The following is a 19072-nucleotide window of genomic DNA, read 5'->3' as shown; positions in this document are numbered from 1 at the left end:
TATTCATATCCATTCCAGGCAATCTTATTTCTAGAAAAGACTCTGTATATTACAGGCAGTCCCCAACTTAGAAATAGGTTGTGTTCTGGAAGTTTAGTTGTTAAGAACTTCAAATTCATTTTCTCCTAAGAAACAGCAAGGGACTTTAGGGTTTCATCAGCTAGAGTGCTGAAGACTGAAGAGATTTGTAGAGAAACATACTTGAACAGTTGACTACCGTCTTGTTTTTCTACCAGCCACATCTGCCCCACTAATGTGACCTCTGTCACTGTTTGACAAGACCGTTGATTTTCAAAATGGGGTCCGTTGTCCTCTGAGGCCAAGATTTACTACCATTAGTAATGTTTTTAACTTTTAAAAATTATTTTGTTTTATTTGAGAGAGAAAGAGCAAGCAGGCAGGAAAAAGGGGCAGAGGGAGAGAGAGAGGGAGGGAGGGAGAGAGAGGGAGGGAGGGAGGGAGAGAGGATATTAAGCAGGCTCCATGTTCAGCACAGAGCCTGATGCAGGGCTCAGTCCCACAACCTCAAGATCATGACCTGAACAGAAAGAAGGAGTCAGACACTCAACCAACTGAGCCCCCCAGGCGCCCCTACAATTAATAGTTTTTATTGCTTCATCAGGGACATTAAGTAATAAGCTACGAATGCACAGCAGTGAAGAACACATTGACCACTAGTACTCTGGTTCCACTGCCTTGATGACGCTCAGGTGCCCAGCAGTGTTACCCCCCAATGCTTTTGCACCATTACCAGAAATGTCAACACAGTGGGGAAAAAACCAAATAAGGAATTATTACTCATCTGAGAATAGTTTTGAGGTCCAGACTCCCTGAAAACGTTTTGGTGGCCCTCAGAGGTCAGTAGGCCACACTTTGAAAGCCCACTGGCCTAATCAAACAGTGAGGCCTCAGTAAGGGAGAAGGTACGGTTCAGAGAACACGATGGCAGGCAGTTGTATAGATAGGGCATGTGACCATCAGAGAGTCTTTAAAATTCATCCCAAGTTGAAGGCCTTTTTTTTTTTTTAACTTTTCATATTAGGTTGGCTCTTTCTTGACTCCAGCACCTCGATGTTTGTTAATGCTCGAGCAAGGGTTTATCATCTTCCAGATGCCAAAATGAACAAAAAAGGCAAAGTGTCTGAAAAAACGGAAATTGAACAAGTGCAAGGTATCCTGTAGGCTTCATCTTTAACTGTGTCTCTTATTTAAGTATTTGGTGTGAAAATTCTTACCAAGTCAACGTGTAATCCTCAGTCTCCTTCAGCTGTGTGAAGAATGCGTGCCTGTATGTTAAAGGCGTGTTATGTGTAACGTAAGTTGAAAGTATCCAACGTGGCAAGTCCTAGAATCCGTTGTTAGAGGATTCCGGGTAACAACTGCCAAATATCAGTCAGGAGTGTTCTTACTGCTATATAAGAACTATTGATTGATACATTTTTTTTTTTACTTTAGAATAATAACTACTTTTGGCACTTACAGTCTTAACAGAATATTTAACATTCCTTTTAGCTGTACAAAAATAAATATACCAGAATGAGGCGAGAATGGGTTTATTCCAATACTTATCTAGTGGGTATGACAAATATCATTGGTTTTTTAAAGCATGGGATAGGATTGATGCTGACTTTCTGCCTAGTTCAAAGGTCTAGTTCAAAACTTAAATACATTAGTGATGCGTTTGGGTACTTACAGAAATGTTTGATTGTGGTCTCCTTGTATTCCATTTTCAGGAATGTGAAAGTCATGCGGATTAGAAATAATAAATACTCTTCCTCTGTACTAATTCTTTCATTTTATGTAGCAGCTTATATATAGTATCACGGTTGACAACTAATACAGAATCATCTGAAATTCATGACGTACATGTAACTTTCTCTCAAGGCACTATGAAACCTCTCTTTCCTTTAAATTAAAGTTCATTTATTTATTTTGAGAGAGAGCATGTGTGCAAGCCAGAGAGAGGCAGAGAAAGAGGGAGGGAGAGAATCCCAGGCAGCCTCCATGCTGTAAGCACAGAGCCTGATGTGAGCTCAAACCCATGATCCGTGAGATCATGACCTGAGCCGAAACCAAGAGTGGACGCTCAACCGACTGAGCCACTCAGGCGCCCCACTATGAAACCTCTGTTAATGTCGGTTTCAAATATCTTCTATTTAGACCTTAAAGAGACCTTTTTCAAGAAAGTAGTTTCTATCTGGCATCAGGAAGGAAGCTCAAAAGAACAAGCTTTTGGAATGACGCTTGTGTTGTCTGTGTTGTGTTGTTTTGAAAGCCTGTGGAACACTTTACAGGTGAATACTACCCTGGAGAATGAGGTTATCCTTTTATTCCCATACAGAAACAAAAAAGGAATTGGTGCTAGAAAGCAACCCGAAGTGGGAAGCTCTGACCGAAGTACTGAAAGAAATTGAGGCGGAAAATAAGGAAAGTGAAGCCCTTGGGGGTCCAGGTAGGAAAAAAAGAGAAGAGGACGTTTGCTTTCAAAATGGAACAAATGAGTCTTCGTTATTAGTCCTTTAAAAGTAACTTACTCTTATTGGGGCGCCTGGGTGGCTCAGTCGGTTAAGCGTCCGACTTCAGCTCAGGTCATGATCTCGAGGTCCATGAGTTCGCGGTCCGTGAGTTCGAGCCCCGAGTCAGGCTCTGGGCTGATGGCCCAGAGCCTGGAGCCTGCTTCCGGTTCTGTGTCTCCCTCTCTCTCTGCCCCTCCCCCGTTCATGCTCTGTCTCTCTCTGTCTCAAAAATAAATGTTAAAAAAAAAAAGATTAAAAACAAAAAAAGTAACTTACTATTGTTTTGTTTATCAGATGTAAAAGAATAAGTGCCGAATGAACACAGAAATCCTAGTGGCAGCCTCCTTTCTGTTCATTTGATGTGATTTTCTCCTGGTTGAATCCTTGCATCCTTGTAGAAAGCAGGCTGTCTTGCTGGGCTGGTTGACTTCTCAGGACTTCTATTTAAAGATGCAGCTAATCTCCACATACACATTCACCACGATTTCAATCTAGAATCCCCCGAGGAGAAAGCTAATGGGCTTGTTTTATATTCTCAGCAAGTGTCTTTCCAAAGGCGTCTCAACTGTTCTATGGATCAACACTGATGTGGCCCTGATAAAAAAAATTCCAGGGGCGCCTGGGTGGCGCAGTTGGTTAAGCGTCCGCCTTCAGCCAGGTCACGATCTCGTGGTCCGTGAGTTCGAGCCCCGCGTCGGGCTCTGGGCTGATGGCTCAGAGCCTGGAGCCTGTTTCCGATTCTGTGTCTCCCTCTCTCTCTGCCCCTCGCCCGTTCATGCTCTGTCTCTCTCTCTGTCCCAAAAATAAATAAACGTTGAAAAAAAAAATTAAAAAAAAAAAATTCCAGTTTTAGGGCCCCTCTCTTCAAGCATGAGTATACTAGTAGATTAGCATCGTAGACCAAACCCGCTAAAAAATTTTTTTAAATAAAACCAGATATTTACTTTTTTTTTTAATGTTTATTTATCTTGGAGAGAGAGACAGAGGCAGAGCACAAGCAGGGGAGGGACAGAGAGATGGGGAGACACAGAATCTGAAACAGGCTCCAGGCTCCGAGCTGTCAGCACAGAGCCTGACGTGGGGCTTGAGCCCACAAACCGTGAGATCATGACTGAGCCAAAGTCAGACACTTAACCGACTGAGCCCCCCAGGCGCCCCAAAACCAGATGTTTAAAAAAACTAGATTTTTCTTTAGTCTATTGAGACTTTGAACTCCTATGAATCAGTAAAGGCAAGCACATAATTCTTATATGAGTAAATACGCTGGTGATACTATCTGAGAACGTATGGTACTTTGATTTAAGACTCCAAGTCATGCCTGCTCCCTTAGGAAAATTGAAAAGTACCAAGAAAAAAGAGAAAGGAAAAAAAATTATGTCTAGAAGCCACATTGGTGTATTTCCTCCAGGTTTTCTTTTCTGTATTTTCTGTTTCACATTGTTAAGGTCACAGTGCAATGTAATTTCTGGATATATAATTAGCAAGTCAAATGATAACGTTCTTGAGACATATTACCACATTTGACTTACATGAAATTTTTATGAGTTTTCATTTCTTCTAGCAATGTAAGAGCTCATCTCTTTTTCACTTAGCAGTGACTGGAGATCATATATTCATGTGTGTATATACATACATATGTGTAACAATTTTATTAATTTGGAGAAAAATGTTCATTTGAAATTTGGTGTTTGCTAAGCTCAATGTTTTCTTTTTTTAATGTAAAAAATGTTTTTTAATGTTTATTTTTGAGAGAGAGAGAGAGACAGAGCACAAGCATGAAAGGGTCAGAGAGAGGGAGACACAGAATCGGAAGCAGGCTCCAGGCTCTGAACTGTCAGCACAGAGCCCGATGTGGGGCTCGAACTGATGAGCTATAAGATCATGACCTGAGCTGAAGTCGGACTTGTAACCGACTGAGCCACCCAGGCGCCCCAAGCTCAATGTTTTCTTAATGCTTTTTCCTCTTTGGTGAATTGTCTTTCTTTTCCTTGGCCAAATTAGGGTATGTCCTCGGTTCGTATTGGCTTTTTATATATTAAAGACACTATCATTTATGATAGTTGTTTTGTAAAGTCGTTTTTCTGTCTTTAGCTTTCTTAATGCACAGTTTTTTTCTTATATAGAGTCCCTCTCAGATTATAGATATCAGTCTTGTCTGAGATATCTTCCACTGTTTTTAAGCCTAGAAAATCATCTCCATCCACAGAGATGGAGAGTAGTTGCCTTTTTTTTTAATGATTTAATATTTAACATTTGACTCAGTAATCCATTTGGAATTTATTTTGGCATATAAAATCCTCTGGAAAATTATTAATTAAAAAAAGCTTCTGTAAAGCCTCCATTATACCACGGCTAGGCTTTCCTAAGACTAAATGTTTCTGGCTTCAACTTTACTCAAAAGATTTCACTAATCCTGTCAGAGAGGGAAAGCATTTGATAAGCATCTGAGACCCTTTTTAAACAAATTGTAAATGCGCCAAGGGGTAAGATGTGTCTTCTTTGTCAGGGGAGGAGGCGAGCAGGCAGACAGAGAACGGGGGTGTGGTGGCGGTGGGGGGACACGTGAGGTAATGGTAACATTACGCTGTTTGGTCATTTTAGGTCAGGTACTGATTTGTGCAAGTGATGAGCGAACGTGTTCCCAACTGAGAGAGTATATCACGATCGGAGCAGAGGCCTTCTTGTTGAGGCTCTACAGGAAGACCTTTGAGAGGGACAGCAAAGCCGAGGACGTGTGGGTGCAATTTAGAAATGAGGACAGTGCAAAGAGAATGGCGAAATCTCACAAAAGGCCTAAAGACCCCCACAGCAAACAGAGGGCTGCCCCCAAAGAAAGGACTCTCAAGAAGAAGAAGCGGCGGTTAACTTTAACACAGATGATAGGAAAGCCTGAAGAACCGGAAGAGGAAGGGGATGCCAAGGAAGGCTGTCCTGGAGACACGGGCAGTAGCCCAGACAGTTCCTTAGAAGAAATCAAGCACGAGGAATTTGACTTAAACTTGTCATCCGATGCCGCTTATGGAATACTGAAAGACCCGCTCACCATCATCCACCCGCTCTTGGGCTGCAGTGACCCCTATGCTCTGACAAGGGTGCTGCATGAGGTGGAACCGAGATACGTGGTTCTGTACGACGCCGAGCTAACGTTTGTTCGCCAGCTTGAGATTTACCGGGCGAGTAGGCCCGGGAAGCCTCTGAGGCAAGTTATAAAGAACATGAGCTCTTTCCTCTCTCTTTTTTGATGCGTGTATATATATATATATATATATATATATATATATATATATATATATATATATCTTTGTTATTGAAGTATAGCTTGACCTATTCGATTAGTTTCAGGCATATAACACAGTGATTGGGCAATTATATATGTTCTAAAATGCTCACCATGATAAGTGTGTTACAGTATCATCGCCTATATTCCCAATGCTGTACTTTTCATCCCGCGGCTTATTTATTTTATAAGTTTGTACCTCTTCATCCCCGTCGCCCATTCTGCCCATTCTCCCCATTCTCCCCACACCCCCTCTGGCAACCATCACTGTGTCCGCTGTCTGAGTCTCTCTCTCTGTTGTTGTTTGTTCATCTGTTTTGTTTCTTTTCAGATTCCACTTATAAGTGAAATCATATGGTATTTATTTGTCTTTCTCTGTCTGGCTTATTTCGCCTAGCACACTGCCCTTGAGGTCCATCCACGTTGTGGCAGTGGCAAGATTTCATTCTTTTTCGTGGCCAAGTAATATTCCATCCATTGAACTGTTTCTGAAAGGCTCCAATCTCACAGTTCTTCAGGCTTTAACACAGACACCGCACCAGCTACACATGGATTGTCTTTAACATTCTGTTGTCATGATGGGTGGGTGGAGTTTATGAAACCTTCTTTTGCTTTCTGACCAATCTAGGAAGTTTGCATATGAAGCGTGTCAGATGTTCTAGCAGAACAACAAATCTAGGGAATGATTTGTATTCCCATTACTTACTGCCCTGCTGTTCCATACTGTGTGCCTTATGCATTGGTTGTAGCTTCTGGGGTGCTGGATCTGAACAAGGCCAGAAAATCTATAATATCATAACCTCCACCAAAAATTACTGTAGTTATGACTCACCTCCATAATTTCGATCTTCTGAAAGGTCATCCATATAAATTTGAAGTGACTCTAAGTTACATCCACATAAAACGAAAGTGTTTGGGGAATTATTGTACCAAGTTTTCTTGAGTTTCAAGAATTAGCAGCTAAAAAAATCTAGAGAAATATCAGATTGAGAAAATGATGCCTCTCAAAGAATATAGTGTTCTGGCCCTCCAATTATCTGAAGGAAATAAACAGCAAAATTAATATCCTGAACTCAGTCTGAACCAAAAACAGAGCCAAAAGAAACCTTCCTAGCGGCTTAACTGACACAACCTTCCCGAGCAGAGATGAATGGAGCAGGTGGGTCAGAAATAACACAGGATGAAGAGATTGGACGAAGCTGGTCAAATAATTATAGGCTGGTAGATTTTTCATACTTTGCTATTGATCACCTGTGTAGATAGCTTGTTCGCTGTAAAGTTGTCTGTTGCCTGAGAATGGAACAGTGTGATATTTGAAAACAAAATGTGAGAATTGGAAGGGACCTTGGGGTTCCACTGGTCTCCATCAGTGGGAAACTGAGGCCCAGAAGTGATGAGTTACTTGCCCGTGGCCATGTCGCACTTCTGGGGGACAGCTGAGGTCTCTGGACTCATTGTCCAATGTTTTTTTTTGTATGTTTTTTTGTTTTTGAGCGGTCCACACTTCAAAGAAAGATAACCTAGGAGTATGACATCTGGAAGAAAAGTTGAGGGCTGAAAACCTCCAGTAAAAGGTGAAGAAGGAGGACAGACAAGGTGCTTAATTCAGCCTCTTAGCAACAAACAAGATAGGAAAGCTGCCCTTCCTAAGAGAAAATAATATATCGAATTATTGTCTTGAGGCTGATAGCATCCATATGTCTTCCATGCCCATGTGTTTATATAAAATGTGCACTGACTCGGTTCTGTTAAGACATGGTTAAAAGAGAACCAAGAAGGAAGATAAAGGTCATATAGATTGCATGTGTTTATTTCTCGCTGGCATGAACTTTCACAAGCTGCGTTTTATAACTAGCAGCCAGCTTTTCAAATTATCGTTTGGCAGAGGGGTAAAGAGAAAAGTGACAAAAGAGAAGCCGCCGAGATTCTGTGTTTTCTGATTTGTTTATACTTCTGAGGCAAGACTTACTCTCTCCCTCTAGTTATATTTCAGTGTTTACCTAAACTCTGTTCCTCCTTTCCGTGAAGGGGGCAAAAAAATGTGGTAATGAGACTTTTAACAGGTGGGGGTTTAGGCAGCTTCGTTTTTAGGTGTGTGATTAATGGAACCTTTTATTCTTGGTCAAATATTTATTATTGCAGCCCTCTAGGTTGCTGATTTCAAATGCTGTGCTGTGCTCTTCCTTTTAGGGATTAAAAATTATGTTTTTACAGCCTAAAAGAGTTCTGTTTTAACTGGCAGGGTTTACTTTCTTATATACGGAGGCTCAACAGAAGAACAGCGCTATCTCACTGCTTTGCGGAAAGAAAAGGAAGCTTTTGAAAAACTCATAAGGTAATAATACATGGAAACTTTCAAGGTCTAGGGGCTTCTCTGAGTGGAGGCATAGCATTATCACCCTCAGGAGGGATGGAGAGGGGGGACCCTGGGAGGATCGCGTCAAGATAAACCTGTGGTCCGCTTCATCCCTGGGGTACATGCACCTTTCTTCTTTCTCCCCCGCCTCGGGTTGCCTTTCGATGGTTTGACAGAATATTGGAAACGTGGAGAGATCTGCTTCTCTGCTTGTAAAGACATGTGACGCAAAACACCAAAAATTCAGCTCGACCGACTACTTTCCTAAGAAATAACGTTCTTAAATTTCCCATACCCCCATGCACGAGATTTCTCCTTTGCCTTGGAGTGATGATTTAGTTCCTCCTTGTAAGATTTCCATGGTCTGGGGTGGGTGACTGCCTTCCCTTTGGCCGGGAAATGCTTTTACAACCCAGTCACTTCAGATCATCAGCGGCAGAATCACCCCAGGAAGACATTTTTTTTTGACGGTGTGACGTTTACCCAAACATTCATGTATGAGTTTTAGGACGAGCGTCTGGCAGCATGCCAAATCCAAATCGAAAATGCTCTTCTTTGTAACATAAGGCAGATGTTCTAAGTGAGGTACGCACAAACCGGTCAGCTACCTTTTACCCCCCCCAGGTCCTGGGGAAATCTGATAACCTCGCACCAGGGGATGCTGTCCAGGAGGTGGCAGCTTGGTGAGGGAAGATGGGCCACGTGATCTCTGAGGGGCCTCAAAAGCCAGGGCAGGGGCTGGATGGGGCATCCTCGAGCTGAGCTAGAGAAAAGGCTAGAGTGGAGGAGACTGTGGCTTGGACTGACCAATCGTCCAAGCCTCAGACATTGGCAGTGTATCAGTGGCAACGAGAGGGTGGAAATCATTGTCACTGGCTGTCAGCCCACCAGGGCTCCCCACAGAATTTCACAATGGACAGCCTTCCTCTAACACTGGCTGTGGGCTCTCAGTGTACACGTAAAATGTCCCCATACCCCACTTCCTCCGGGGCATGCTTTCTTGGAAACGGGTGCTTACTGAATCCGTGCCGCTGGGTCCCTGTGGAGGGGCTCAGCTCGTTACATGGGCAGTACCCTTCCCCCCCGCCAAATCCTCTGTGAGTACGATGTGCCTTGGCCGTGGATTCTTCCAGCTTCTGGCCAGTCCTTTCAGCCTATGAAAGTATTTTCTATTAACAGGCTCTGTGGTATGGTTTATATGCGTGTACTTATGTTTTTTGGCAAAATATTTCAGAAAGTGTGATAACCAACCAGGTATTCAACAGGCTGCCTCTTCCTGTCCAGAGCTTTTAGCGTTTCTTCTGTGCCTTCTAGACCCTCTCTCCCCCATGACTCAAAACCGCCAACAGACATGTACCGGGCATCTCCGAGGTGCCAAGCCCTGTGCCTCTAGGAGCATGCTGTAGTCACAGCAGTGCCAGAAGTCCCTGCGCTGCTCGAGCTCATCCTCTGGTGGAAAAGACGAGCGTTAAGTGACCATGAGTATTACACTAAGCGGACCTGTATGGAGCCCGGCCACAGTGGTGAAAGAACAGGGTGTGGTAGTGGGTGCCAGAGAGACCAGGCCCGGTGTGGGGACAACGGGTGGCTTCGTCGGAGAGGTGACGCGTAAGCCGATGCGTGAAGAATGTGCCCCAGGTGCTAAGTCGACAGGGCGGAGAGGAGTGTGCGTGAAGGCGCCGAGATACAGGAAGCCCTGGTGAGGATCGAGAACGTGACTGTGGAGGCAGTGAGACAGCACCGAAGCGTTCTAAGTGGGAAGTCTATTTTTAGAGGCGCTCTCTGGCATCAAACTGGGGAAGGGATGGAACAGGGAAGCGAGTCAGGAGAAAAGGTGGTAGCCAAGATTAGGCTGACGAGGAGAAGGGAACAGATTTCAGAGATTTGCAGATGCAACCGGAGCTGGTGCTACTAGATGTGGGTCGGTACCTCCTCACTGTTCCTTCGCTCTTCTTAAAACACCTCTGCCCAAGCGTGCTCTGGTTGATGGTCACCAAGTCCCAAATGAGCACTTAGAGCTAAGACCATTCAGATTAGGTTACTGGCGTTCGTGTGAAGGTCCGCGAGACCCTCCTCAGATTCAGGGATCGACCCGAAGGACCCACGAGAGCCAGAAAACACTGGTATACTCCCAGTCATGGTTTATTACAGCAAAAGGATACAGATTAAAATTAGCAGAGGGTAAGAACCCATGCGGCACAGTCCAGGAAAAACCAGGAGGAAGCCCCCAGGTGTCCTCTCCCCGTGGAGTCACACAGATGTGCTTCATCCTCCCAGCTGCGGTGAGTGACAGCACGTGCTAAGGGTTGTCAACGGGGAAGCTGACCAGAGCCTTGGGGCCCCGAGTTTTTACTGGGGATCAGTCACGTGAGCACAGAGTACCCATCGTGATTGTAGTTCTCCAGCCCCCCAGAGCAAAAGCGGGTATTTACACCACATCAAGTTAGCATAAAGCATCTGATCAGACCGGGGCCAGGTGGCCCCAGGCCTCTGGCGTGCAAAACCCTTGATGAGGCAGACGATTGCAAGGGTTCAGAGCTCAACTCCCAGAAGATGGTCAAGGGCCAGTCCTCAGGAGACTGGGCCTTTCCAGCAGCGGTGTAGCCAAAGGAGCCTGGTGGGATGTGGGGGGGAGAAGGCCTGAGCGAGTGAGGTTTTGTGCTCCAGGCTGCCTCTTGTCGAACACATCAGGGAACCTCATCTAGAAAAGAGTCCTTTTAGTAGATTGTAGCAAGCTGCCGGGGACCCCGGGCCATTCGTGTTTTGGAGCAAGCCTCCACATCAAATGGCTCGGTGATAAGCTGTGGGTAAGCCTGGCACGTCCTAGAAACCAGCCGGCAGAATCTGGAATACGGACTGTCCCCTGCCTTTCCGTCTACATGATCATTTCCATATCAGAGTTTAATGTAATTTTATCTGTGGTCCAGCCTAATCTCCTAACTCAATGGTGGTTGTCTACTTATTAGAAGTTAGATCTTCCCATATTACACAGCAATCAGGAAGTTACACCATCTAGACTCTCAAGATATTTACTTTCCCAGAAAACTTGGGGAATTTGAGAAGTGTTTGTTTTGAAAAGGAAAATATATATGAGGTGTGGTGCTGAAAGAGCATTTGCACTGAGCCCATACTGAGAAATTTAATGTGAGAAAAAGACAATGTGCTTTTGCCAGGACCTCCGTGGGTGATGTCGTAAGAATAAAAGCAGTGCTACTATTTAAAACAACCAGAAAGGAATGAATCCCGCAAACTGGCAGTGAACAGATGGCTTGTCTGGGCAAGATCAGTGGGTTACCGATGACAGGAGAAAAAAAAAAAAAGGCACTCCTAAGTATTGATAATAAAACGCTCCCCGGGTAGAAAGATTGGCCATAACGTTCCGAGTAGACATAGTTTGGAGAGGTCACTGCTTTGCAAAGGCGGGGGTGAGGTTATTTGAATAGCTCGTGATCCCAAAGTGAGTTAGCATGAAGGCCAGAATGCGTGCCCGTCGGAAGAGACTTACGGTTCAGCACCTCCTCCCTACATCATCACGTTATACAAGCTATTCAAATATCATTAAAGATGCTGAAGTAAAAATAAGGAACCTCAGTACTTTAGATTAAGTGGGAAGAGGGGTCTGCACTTGTAATTATTTTCTCTCTGTCATATGGAACTTGGGTAATCATGCTAAATGTTGAAGGCAAAGGAGTGAATGTTTATAATTATGGCAGATTTCTGTTCATTTGAGGGAGACTTCTGATTTTCCTCCCAATCCAGGCTCCATTTCAGGAGCTTATCTTTTCTCAGATTCCATTTGCTGTTATGCTGTACAACATTTCACGGTAAACTGGCTGTTTTATTCATTGAAACCCTCGTGGAATCCTTTGAAGGCAAATCTCCAGTGTTTTAGCATTATCATGGATAATTAAGGGGTGAACTTACCACATTATAAGAAAAGTAGAATTATAATAACAACTAACCTTTTATAATGCTTTTTATATGCCAAGCGCTATTCTGAGTACTTTACATGTATTGGATAATCCTCCTGACGGGCCTCTTTTAGGGTAGGTTTTATTATTGTCCCCATTTTGCAGATGAAATTGAGGCACCACAGAGCCATTAAACTACTTGCCTGAGACCACACAGCCAGTGAGTGGTTTCAGATTCCACAAAATACGGGTTCGTATGCTAACCCACTATGCCGCTCACAGACTACAAATTAATCAGAAGATTGGGATGCCCCCATGTGTGATATGTAGCGTAACCAGTAAAGTAAGTGGAAATAAAGAAAAAAAAATCCCTAATATTAATCCCAAATGTTAAAGAAAGAGAAGTCAACGAGCAATTATTTTTCTGAATAGATTGCTCTTTGTCCTCAACTAGAGTCTAGTGGGTGTCACGGATCTGTAATGAGTGGCTGATGGGGCCACGGCCACTGCCAAGCCGATTTCAGCAGGGCCACGGTGGACACTGATTTTGAGAAAAATAGGAAAAATGGAACTGGTACTGTGGCCGCCCCCTTGGGCCATTTAGCTATAAAACGTTGTACTAATAATAACTTTGTATATTGTTTCAAAGGGTATATATAGGATTTAAAATCGTAATTTCTGTTCTTTGGTGGTATCTCGTAGTGGCTAAAACATCACTTATCCAGAGTTGGTCGCAAAATTGGTCCATCTGGTTTTATTTCCTTTAACTGGAAAATCTTTGTTGCTTCAGCCCTTCCTGAAATTATTAGTGAGTACTAAATATCCCCCTTCTGTTTCACCTTACGCCGCGCTCTGTGACCGCCGTTGGTCAGTGCCGCTGTTGTTTCACCCTCGCTCTGTTTTCTCGACTCCGTTTCTACGAGGGAGGAGACCCGGCTTTGTGCATCCTTTCTGCCGTTCCCGGCACCAGTCAGCCACACAGCGCTTGCTGGCTCATGAATTGACTATAACCAACTTCATTGGTTCTGAAAAATACGACTGTGGCAAACCTGGTCCGCTCTTTCTTTGGTCATTGAGGATTGTAGTTCCCAACCACAAACCTTAGTTATGATAGTTCGGTCCTGTCCGTCGACCAGCTGTGAGATACTGAGCTACCTCGAAGACAGGATTTGTTGTGTAACCATATTTAAATCCGAAGCACCTAGCACACAGCAGGGAGGAGCACTCCGGAAAGGTTTTTCAGCAAATGCACGAGTGAATGAATCCGTGCTGCTCTGTTGTCTCACCTGAGACGTAGATCTTTGTGTTGAATCTCTGTTGGAAATTTGTATTACTCTGGATTGTCTTGTAAAATTCCAAGTATTTAATGGGGCTCCCACCTGTTTTTTTTAAATCAAAGTTGTATCATCTGTGCTTTCATTTTCTTAATCACGGATTTTTAACATTTCTACCTATGATTTACTCTGAAAGTATTGGAATATAAGTGGCTTGCATTATTTTTAACGCTCAGAAACGCATTAGCACATTTTTATAAAAAATCTCCATCTCTCTGTGGCATTTTTGCATGCTTATGTCATGTGTCAAAGTGCTTGAAGGACGCACAGAATGGAAACTAAACAACAGATTTTGTGACTCCAGAAGATCAGAAGTAGCACCCAACCAAGAAACTCTTTTCTCCTTCCTTTGCCCGTCGTTCATCCGTGTGTATTTACTGTGCTTGCTGGTCTAACATATTTCTTGTGTTCTCTTTGCCACTATAGTCACGCAGATCGTTTTCTTATAATGTATGGAAATTTAAAATCTGGAATTTTGAAATTAGTTGAAACAAATGTTTAAAATATCTTCCGCCCCAGGGAGAAGGCTAGCATGGTTGTGCCTGAAGGGAGGGAAGGGAGAGATGAGGGGAACCTGGACCTGGTGAGAGGCTCCGCGTCCACAGGCTCGCCCACCGACACGCGGAAAGCAGGTGAGTCCTGCCCTTTGCTGGGCACCCCCGTCGCCTGTAAAGGAGGCTGTGGGTTTCCAGAGCTTCTCCGCAGAGGTGAGGTTTTTCTCAGCAACCTCGTACAGGTGGCTGCCTGCTCCCACACCCGGTGCCCGCGCTGACATTCGCTAACCATGTGTCCCTCCCGGGCCGTTGGCTGCTCATCTGTAAAATAAGGGGGCTGTGCTCCAGGCGCCCCAACCTCGGAATCCGTCACGCCCCGGCATTGCTCGCAAATGTGATTGGCTGAGATACAGAACTCAAGGAACCTGTGCAGGTGGCAATTAGGTTCTTACCTTCACCCAGAGAAGCCGGTTTACCTCACAGGTAGGCAGGAGCTGTGCGGGGCACGTCCCCACTTCTCTTCCTGTGTCCACGTGTTGCTTCTTGGCACGTCTCCACATCCCGGGTGTGTGGTGCCCTCATTGCGGTCTGCGCCGTGGCATGCCAGCAAAAGCTGCTGAATTCCGAGTGCGGTGTGACCCAGGAATAACCCTGTCCCCCTCCCCAAGTCCCCGCTTCCCCCTGGCGGTGGCTGCTGCCAGCCAGGTGGCATGAGGAAAGCAATATGACTGAGTCGACGTAGCGTCCAGAGCGAGATCGGTTAGAGCAGCAGGACTCCAGACGTCAGGGTCCTCGGGAATAACCTCAGAGGCTTGTCAGAGCTGCGGATCCACAGGCCCCCCCTCCATGGAAATTCTGACTCAGTGAGTCTGGAATGGGATCGGCCTCTCAGGGCCTCCTGATAGGAGTGATCCCGGGACCCTACTTTGGGAAACTTGGCCTCAGAGCATCTATGTCTTTTTTGAAGAAGATTCTCGTTGACTCAGATAGGCTGCTGACATTTCATGCAGAACTACCGAACATCAGCCATACGAAGGAAGTGAGATTTGAGCACGTAGGAGCCATGCAGAACGCCGTTTACAGAAGTCTGTCCTTCTGAGTTCAGTCCTCCAGGCCCTCCAGCTGCCACAACAACTTGCCACAAATCCAGTGGCTTGAAACAGTATACATTTTTTTGAATGTTTATTTATTTTTGAGAGAGAGAGAGAGAGCGCACAAGTGGGGGCGTGTTGCAGAGAGAGAGGGAGACACAGAATCGGAAGCCGGGTCCAGGCTCTGAGCCGTCAGCACAGATCCCAATGCGGGGCTCAAACCCCTAAACTGTGAGATCATGACCTGTGCCGAAGTCAGACGCTTAACTGACTGAGCCACCCAGGTGCCCCGAAACATATATATTTATTATCTTATGATTATTTTCTTCAAATTCTGGAGGCCAAATGGGTTTCACTGGGCTAAAACCAAGGTATAAGCCAGCTGTGCCCCTCCCACAGGCTCCAGGGGAGACCCCATCTCCTTGCCTTTTCCGCCTTCTAGAGGCACGTGTGCTCCTTGGCTCCTGGCCCTTCCTCCACCTTCAAAGACAGCGCCTCTGACCCTGACCTTCCTGCTTCCCTGTTTCACTTGTAAGGACCCTTGAGGTGGGCCTGGGTAATCCAGAATAATCTCCCAATCTTGAGATCCTTAATTTAGTCACATTTGCAAAGTCCCCTTTGTCACGTAAAGTAATATATTTACACATTCCTGGGATTAGGATGCGGAGCATCTTACAGGGGCCACCATTCTGCCTACAGCAGCCCCTGGTCCTTCCAGGTGTAGTCCTTCAGCCAGCATCCTTAGCACCCACCTGCGATCTCATTAGAAACACGGTGTCTTGGGCCCTACCCCAGACCCTCTGAACACAGAACCGCCTTTAACTTGCTCCCAGGCTGTTCTGTGCACATTCAAGTGTGAGAAGTTCTGGTCTACCGGCTTACGGTTTTTCCCACCTTCTTCCATTTTCCCACCTCCGGACTCACTGGTACAAGCACTAACAGCTCCAAAGGTTCTCACAGCAGCTTATAAGGCAGTTTACTCAGCGAGCCTTTTTAGGCATCTAGTATGTGCCAGACTCTGCCGTGGGAATCAGGAGTAGAGTGGGGCCGTGTGCAACCATCAGGGACCGTTCTTAGAGGGGCAGAGAGAAGGCAACAGTGAACGCTGGTGTTCGGGAGTCATTTGTGACTTTTCCTTTTAACTCTGTTCAGTTTAAGAGAAAATCGCCTTTAGTGACTCTGTAAACAGACCTTTCTGAAAATAGAGAAAAAGGAGGAATAAGCATGGGTTGTTATATGACAGCGGATCCGAGGTTAGCAGCAGCAACCCAGATTTTAAACTTTAGTTGTTCTGCTTCGTCCTTGAGAGTTCTTCCTCAGTGACATCACTGACCTTGCCACCTTTTGTTAACAGGTGGCCAGGAGCAGAACGGTACACAGCAAAGTATAGTTGTGGATATGCGTGAGTTCCGCAGCGAACTCCCATCCCTGATCCACCGTCGGGGCATTGACATTGAACCGGTGACGCTGGAGGTCGGAGACTACATTCTGACTCCAGAAATGTGCGTGGAGCGCAAGAGCATCAGTGATTTGATTGGCTCTTTAAACAACGGCCGCCTCTACGGCCAGTGTATCTCCATGTCCCGCTACTACAAGCGCCCAGTGCTCCTGATCGAGTTCGACCCCAGCAAGCCCTTCTCGCTCACTTCCCGAGGTGCCTTCCACCAGGAGATCTCCGGCAATGACGTCAGTTCCAAGCTCACCCTCCTCACGCTTCACTTCCCCAGACTCCGGCTTCTCTGGTGCCCCTCCCCCCACGCCACCGCCGAGCTGTTCGAGGAGCTGAAACAGAACAAGCCGCAGCCCGACGCAGCCACGGCCATGGCCGTCACGGCGGATTCGGAAACCCTCCCAGAGTCAGAAAAGTATAATCCGGGTCCCCAGGACTTCTTGTTGAAAATGCCAGGGGTAAATGCCAAAAACTGTCGCGCCTTGATGCACCACGTCAAGAACATCGCAGAGCTGGCCAGCCTGTCGCAAGACAAGCTGGCGGGTATTTTGGGCAACGCCTCGAACGCGAAGCAGCTCTATGACTTCATCCACACCCCTTATGCCGAGTTTGTGTGTAAAGGCAAAATGAGAAAGTGAACGAGGGCGGCCGTTTTCTTATCCCGTGACTGTGATTTGCAGCCACCCTGTACCGGAATGAACAGACCGAGATGAATCACGAGCTGAGAACTCCGCTCTCTTCAGCACCCAGCGACCGCGCAGTCCGCTTCTGGGGTCAGCGGACCACAAGCCCAGATGCCCCTCTGGACTTTGTGTTTAGGCACTGATTTTAGCCTTCCCATGCCGGCCCGCCTCCCTCCCTGAGCCGTCAGGGCCAGAGGCAGCGTGTCCCGCTCTTCGGTCAGGAGTCAGAATCAGGTGAGGCGTCTTGTGGGGGCTTATAGGAGGCCGCTCTTGACGCAAGCAGCAATTTATGTTTCCCACGCAGGCCGATAAGACACACCATCATGTCCCTCCCCTCTTTGTCCAGGACGGGCCCCCGGAACGCCGAGAAGGAACCTTGTCTGCCATTCCTTGCCAGTTCTCACCCTCTTTTCCGCAAATGCGCGCTTCCCCCTTTAAGAAAAACCCACGGGGACTTCCTCGTACTGACGTAAGACGTAAGATGGCGCCCCGTGAAACTGGCTGGTTCCTCATCCCCCAAATGTGTGTGACGCGTACCAGAGCTCGATTGTGCAAAGCCAGCAGCTTTTAAACGTGAGATGAATTGTTCCCTGTTTCCAGAATTTGATGGTGAAGGAGCGCTGAGGACGCGCCATCGTGCAGACCTCTCACCTCCTGAGTCTCCGAGATCTCTAAGCCCAAAGGGCTCGTTAGAGTCTCTTAAGACTTCCTCTTCCCCCCCCAAGCCTCTCCCCACACGCCTGAGACCACCAGCGCCAGATCCTCTCCACATGCAGCGTCAGCCCACCCTCTGCTCCCCGCTTCGTGTCCCTGGGCCAGCGTGCTCGCTGGCGTCTGTGTGAGGACTCAGGGACAAGCAAACGGGTGGCCCCCCGAGTCTTTAAGATCGGGTTTTCCTTCTTGGAGTGGAGATGAAAGAAGTACAAGTAAATGGAAGATCAGCGCATAGAATATCTAAGAATTCTAGAGAAATTTACACACTTAAAAATTCACAAAGCCATCTCCTTCTCAAACCTTCCGATTGAGTGAGGTTAGCTTTTTACTGAGGTGCACATACAGGACATTCATAGCATCTTTGTGCAGTTTTTAAACTTTTCTATTTCAGCTTTACTAAGGTATTATTCACACATCTAGTAACGAGTAGTAAATTTTCTACCTCAAGAGCTGATGCGGACGTAGACAGCAGTGCCGCCAGCCACACCGCGCAGTTTCGCGTTTTCCGCGTCGGCCATGTTTTCGTTTGTCACAGTGTTTGAACTCAGAGTGGACGCGGGAGCACAGAACAGAGAGCGGTCTTAGCCTCCACAGACGTTCTTTCCACCGGCCTTTCCACTCATATTGACGTCTTGATCCCTCCATATGTTAACACTTGTTGATAAGGTTAAAGCAGACGTGGATTTCCAACGCTCTGCCAGGGTAGGACAAGAATGAATTGAGAGATATCAAGGAACCGTGTCGTTACCCGGAACTGTGTACAGTGATCTGAGGAATGGAGAAGACGACAGGAAACAAAAATTAGTTTAAGGTAGAATAAATAGTTGGGCTACTCATTTTTTCCCCCCAGAGTTAAAAATACACCCTTGAGGGCCACCTGGGTGGCTCATTTGGTTAAGCGATCGACTTTGACTCAGGTCATGATCTCGGGGTCCTTGAGTTCAAGCCCCGGGTCGGGCTCTGGGCTGACACCTAACAGCCTGGAGCCTGCTTCATATTCTGTGGCTCCCTCACTCTCTGCCCCTCCCCTGCTCACACTGTGTCTGTCTTTCTCTCTCTCTCAAAAATTAATGAACATTAAAATAAATATACACCCTTGAGAATAGAACACAAAATGTTGAGAACATTTTGTATTTCTTTCAGAGTCCAGTCAGAGTTAAAAGTACATTAAAATAGACATCCCGCCCCAAATGGAAATGGCTATTAACAATTTTTCTTCACCCAGTTCTAGCTCTTCTGCTTGTGG

At 46.0% G+C, this 19072-nt stretch overlaps 1 protein-coding gene across 2 annotated transcripts in view; it reads left to right on the top strand.

The window, feature by feature from the left end:
- ERCC4 (ERCC excision repair 4, endonuclease catalytic subunit) overlaps positions 1 to 18766 on the top strand; it is a 34411-nt gene extending 15645 nt beyond the window's left edge. Inside the window, exons 6-11 of one of the 2 annotated variants that reach the window (XM_047838634.1) lie at positions 1043 to 1171; positions 2342 to 2452; positions 5118 to 5715; positions 8036 to 8128; positions 13914 to 14026; positions 16334 to 18766. In XM_047838634.1, the coding sequence (XP_047694590.1) occupies positions 1043 to 1171; positions 2342 to 2452; positions 5118 to 5715; positions 8036 to 8128; positions 13914 to 14026; positions 16334 to 17067 (1778 nt within the window). In that variant the 3' untranslated portion in view covers positions 17068 to 18766. The remainder of the gene's footprint in view (positions 1 to 1042; positions 1172 to 2341; positions 2453 to 5117; positions 5716 to 8035; positions 8129 to 13913; positions 14027 to 16333) is intronic. The other variant, XM_047838635.1, reaches the window with a different exon arrangement.
- The last annotated feature ends 306 nt before the right edge of the window (positions 18767 to 19072 follow it).

Source organism: Prionailurus viverrinus, chromosome E3 (assembly GCF_022837055.1).
Source record: "Prionailurus viverrinus isolate Anna chromosome E3, UM_Priviv_1.0, whole genome shotgun sequence".
Lineage (NCBI taxonomy): Eukaryota > Metazoa > Chordata > Mammalia > Carnivora > Felidae > Prionailurus > Prionailurus viverrinus.
Note: the sequence above shows the minus strand (reverse complement) of the source record. Positions and strands in the feature narration are given on the sequence as shown.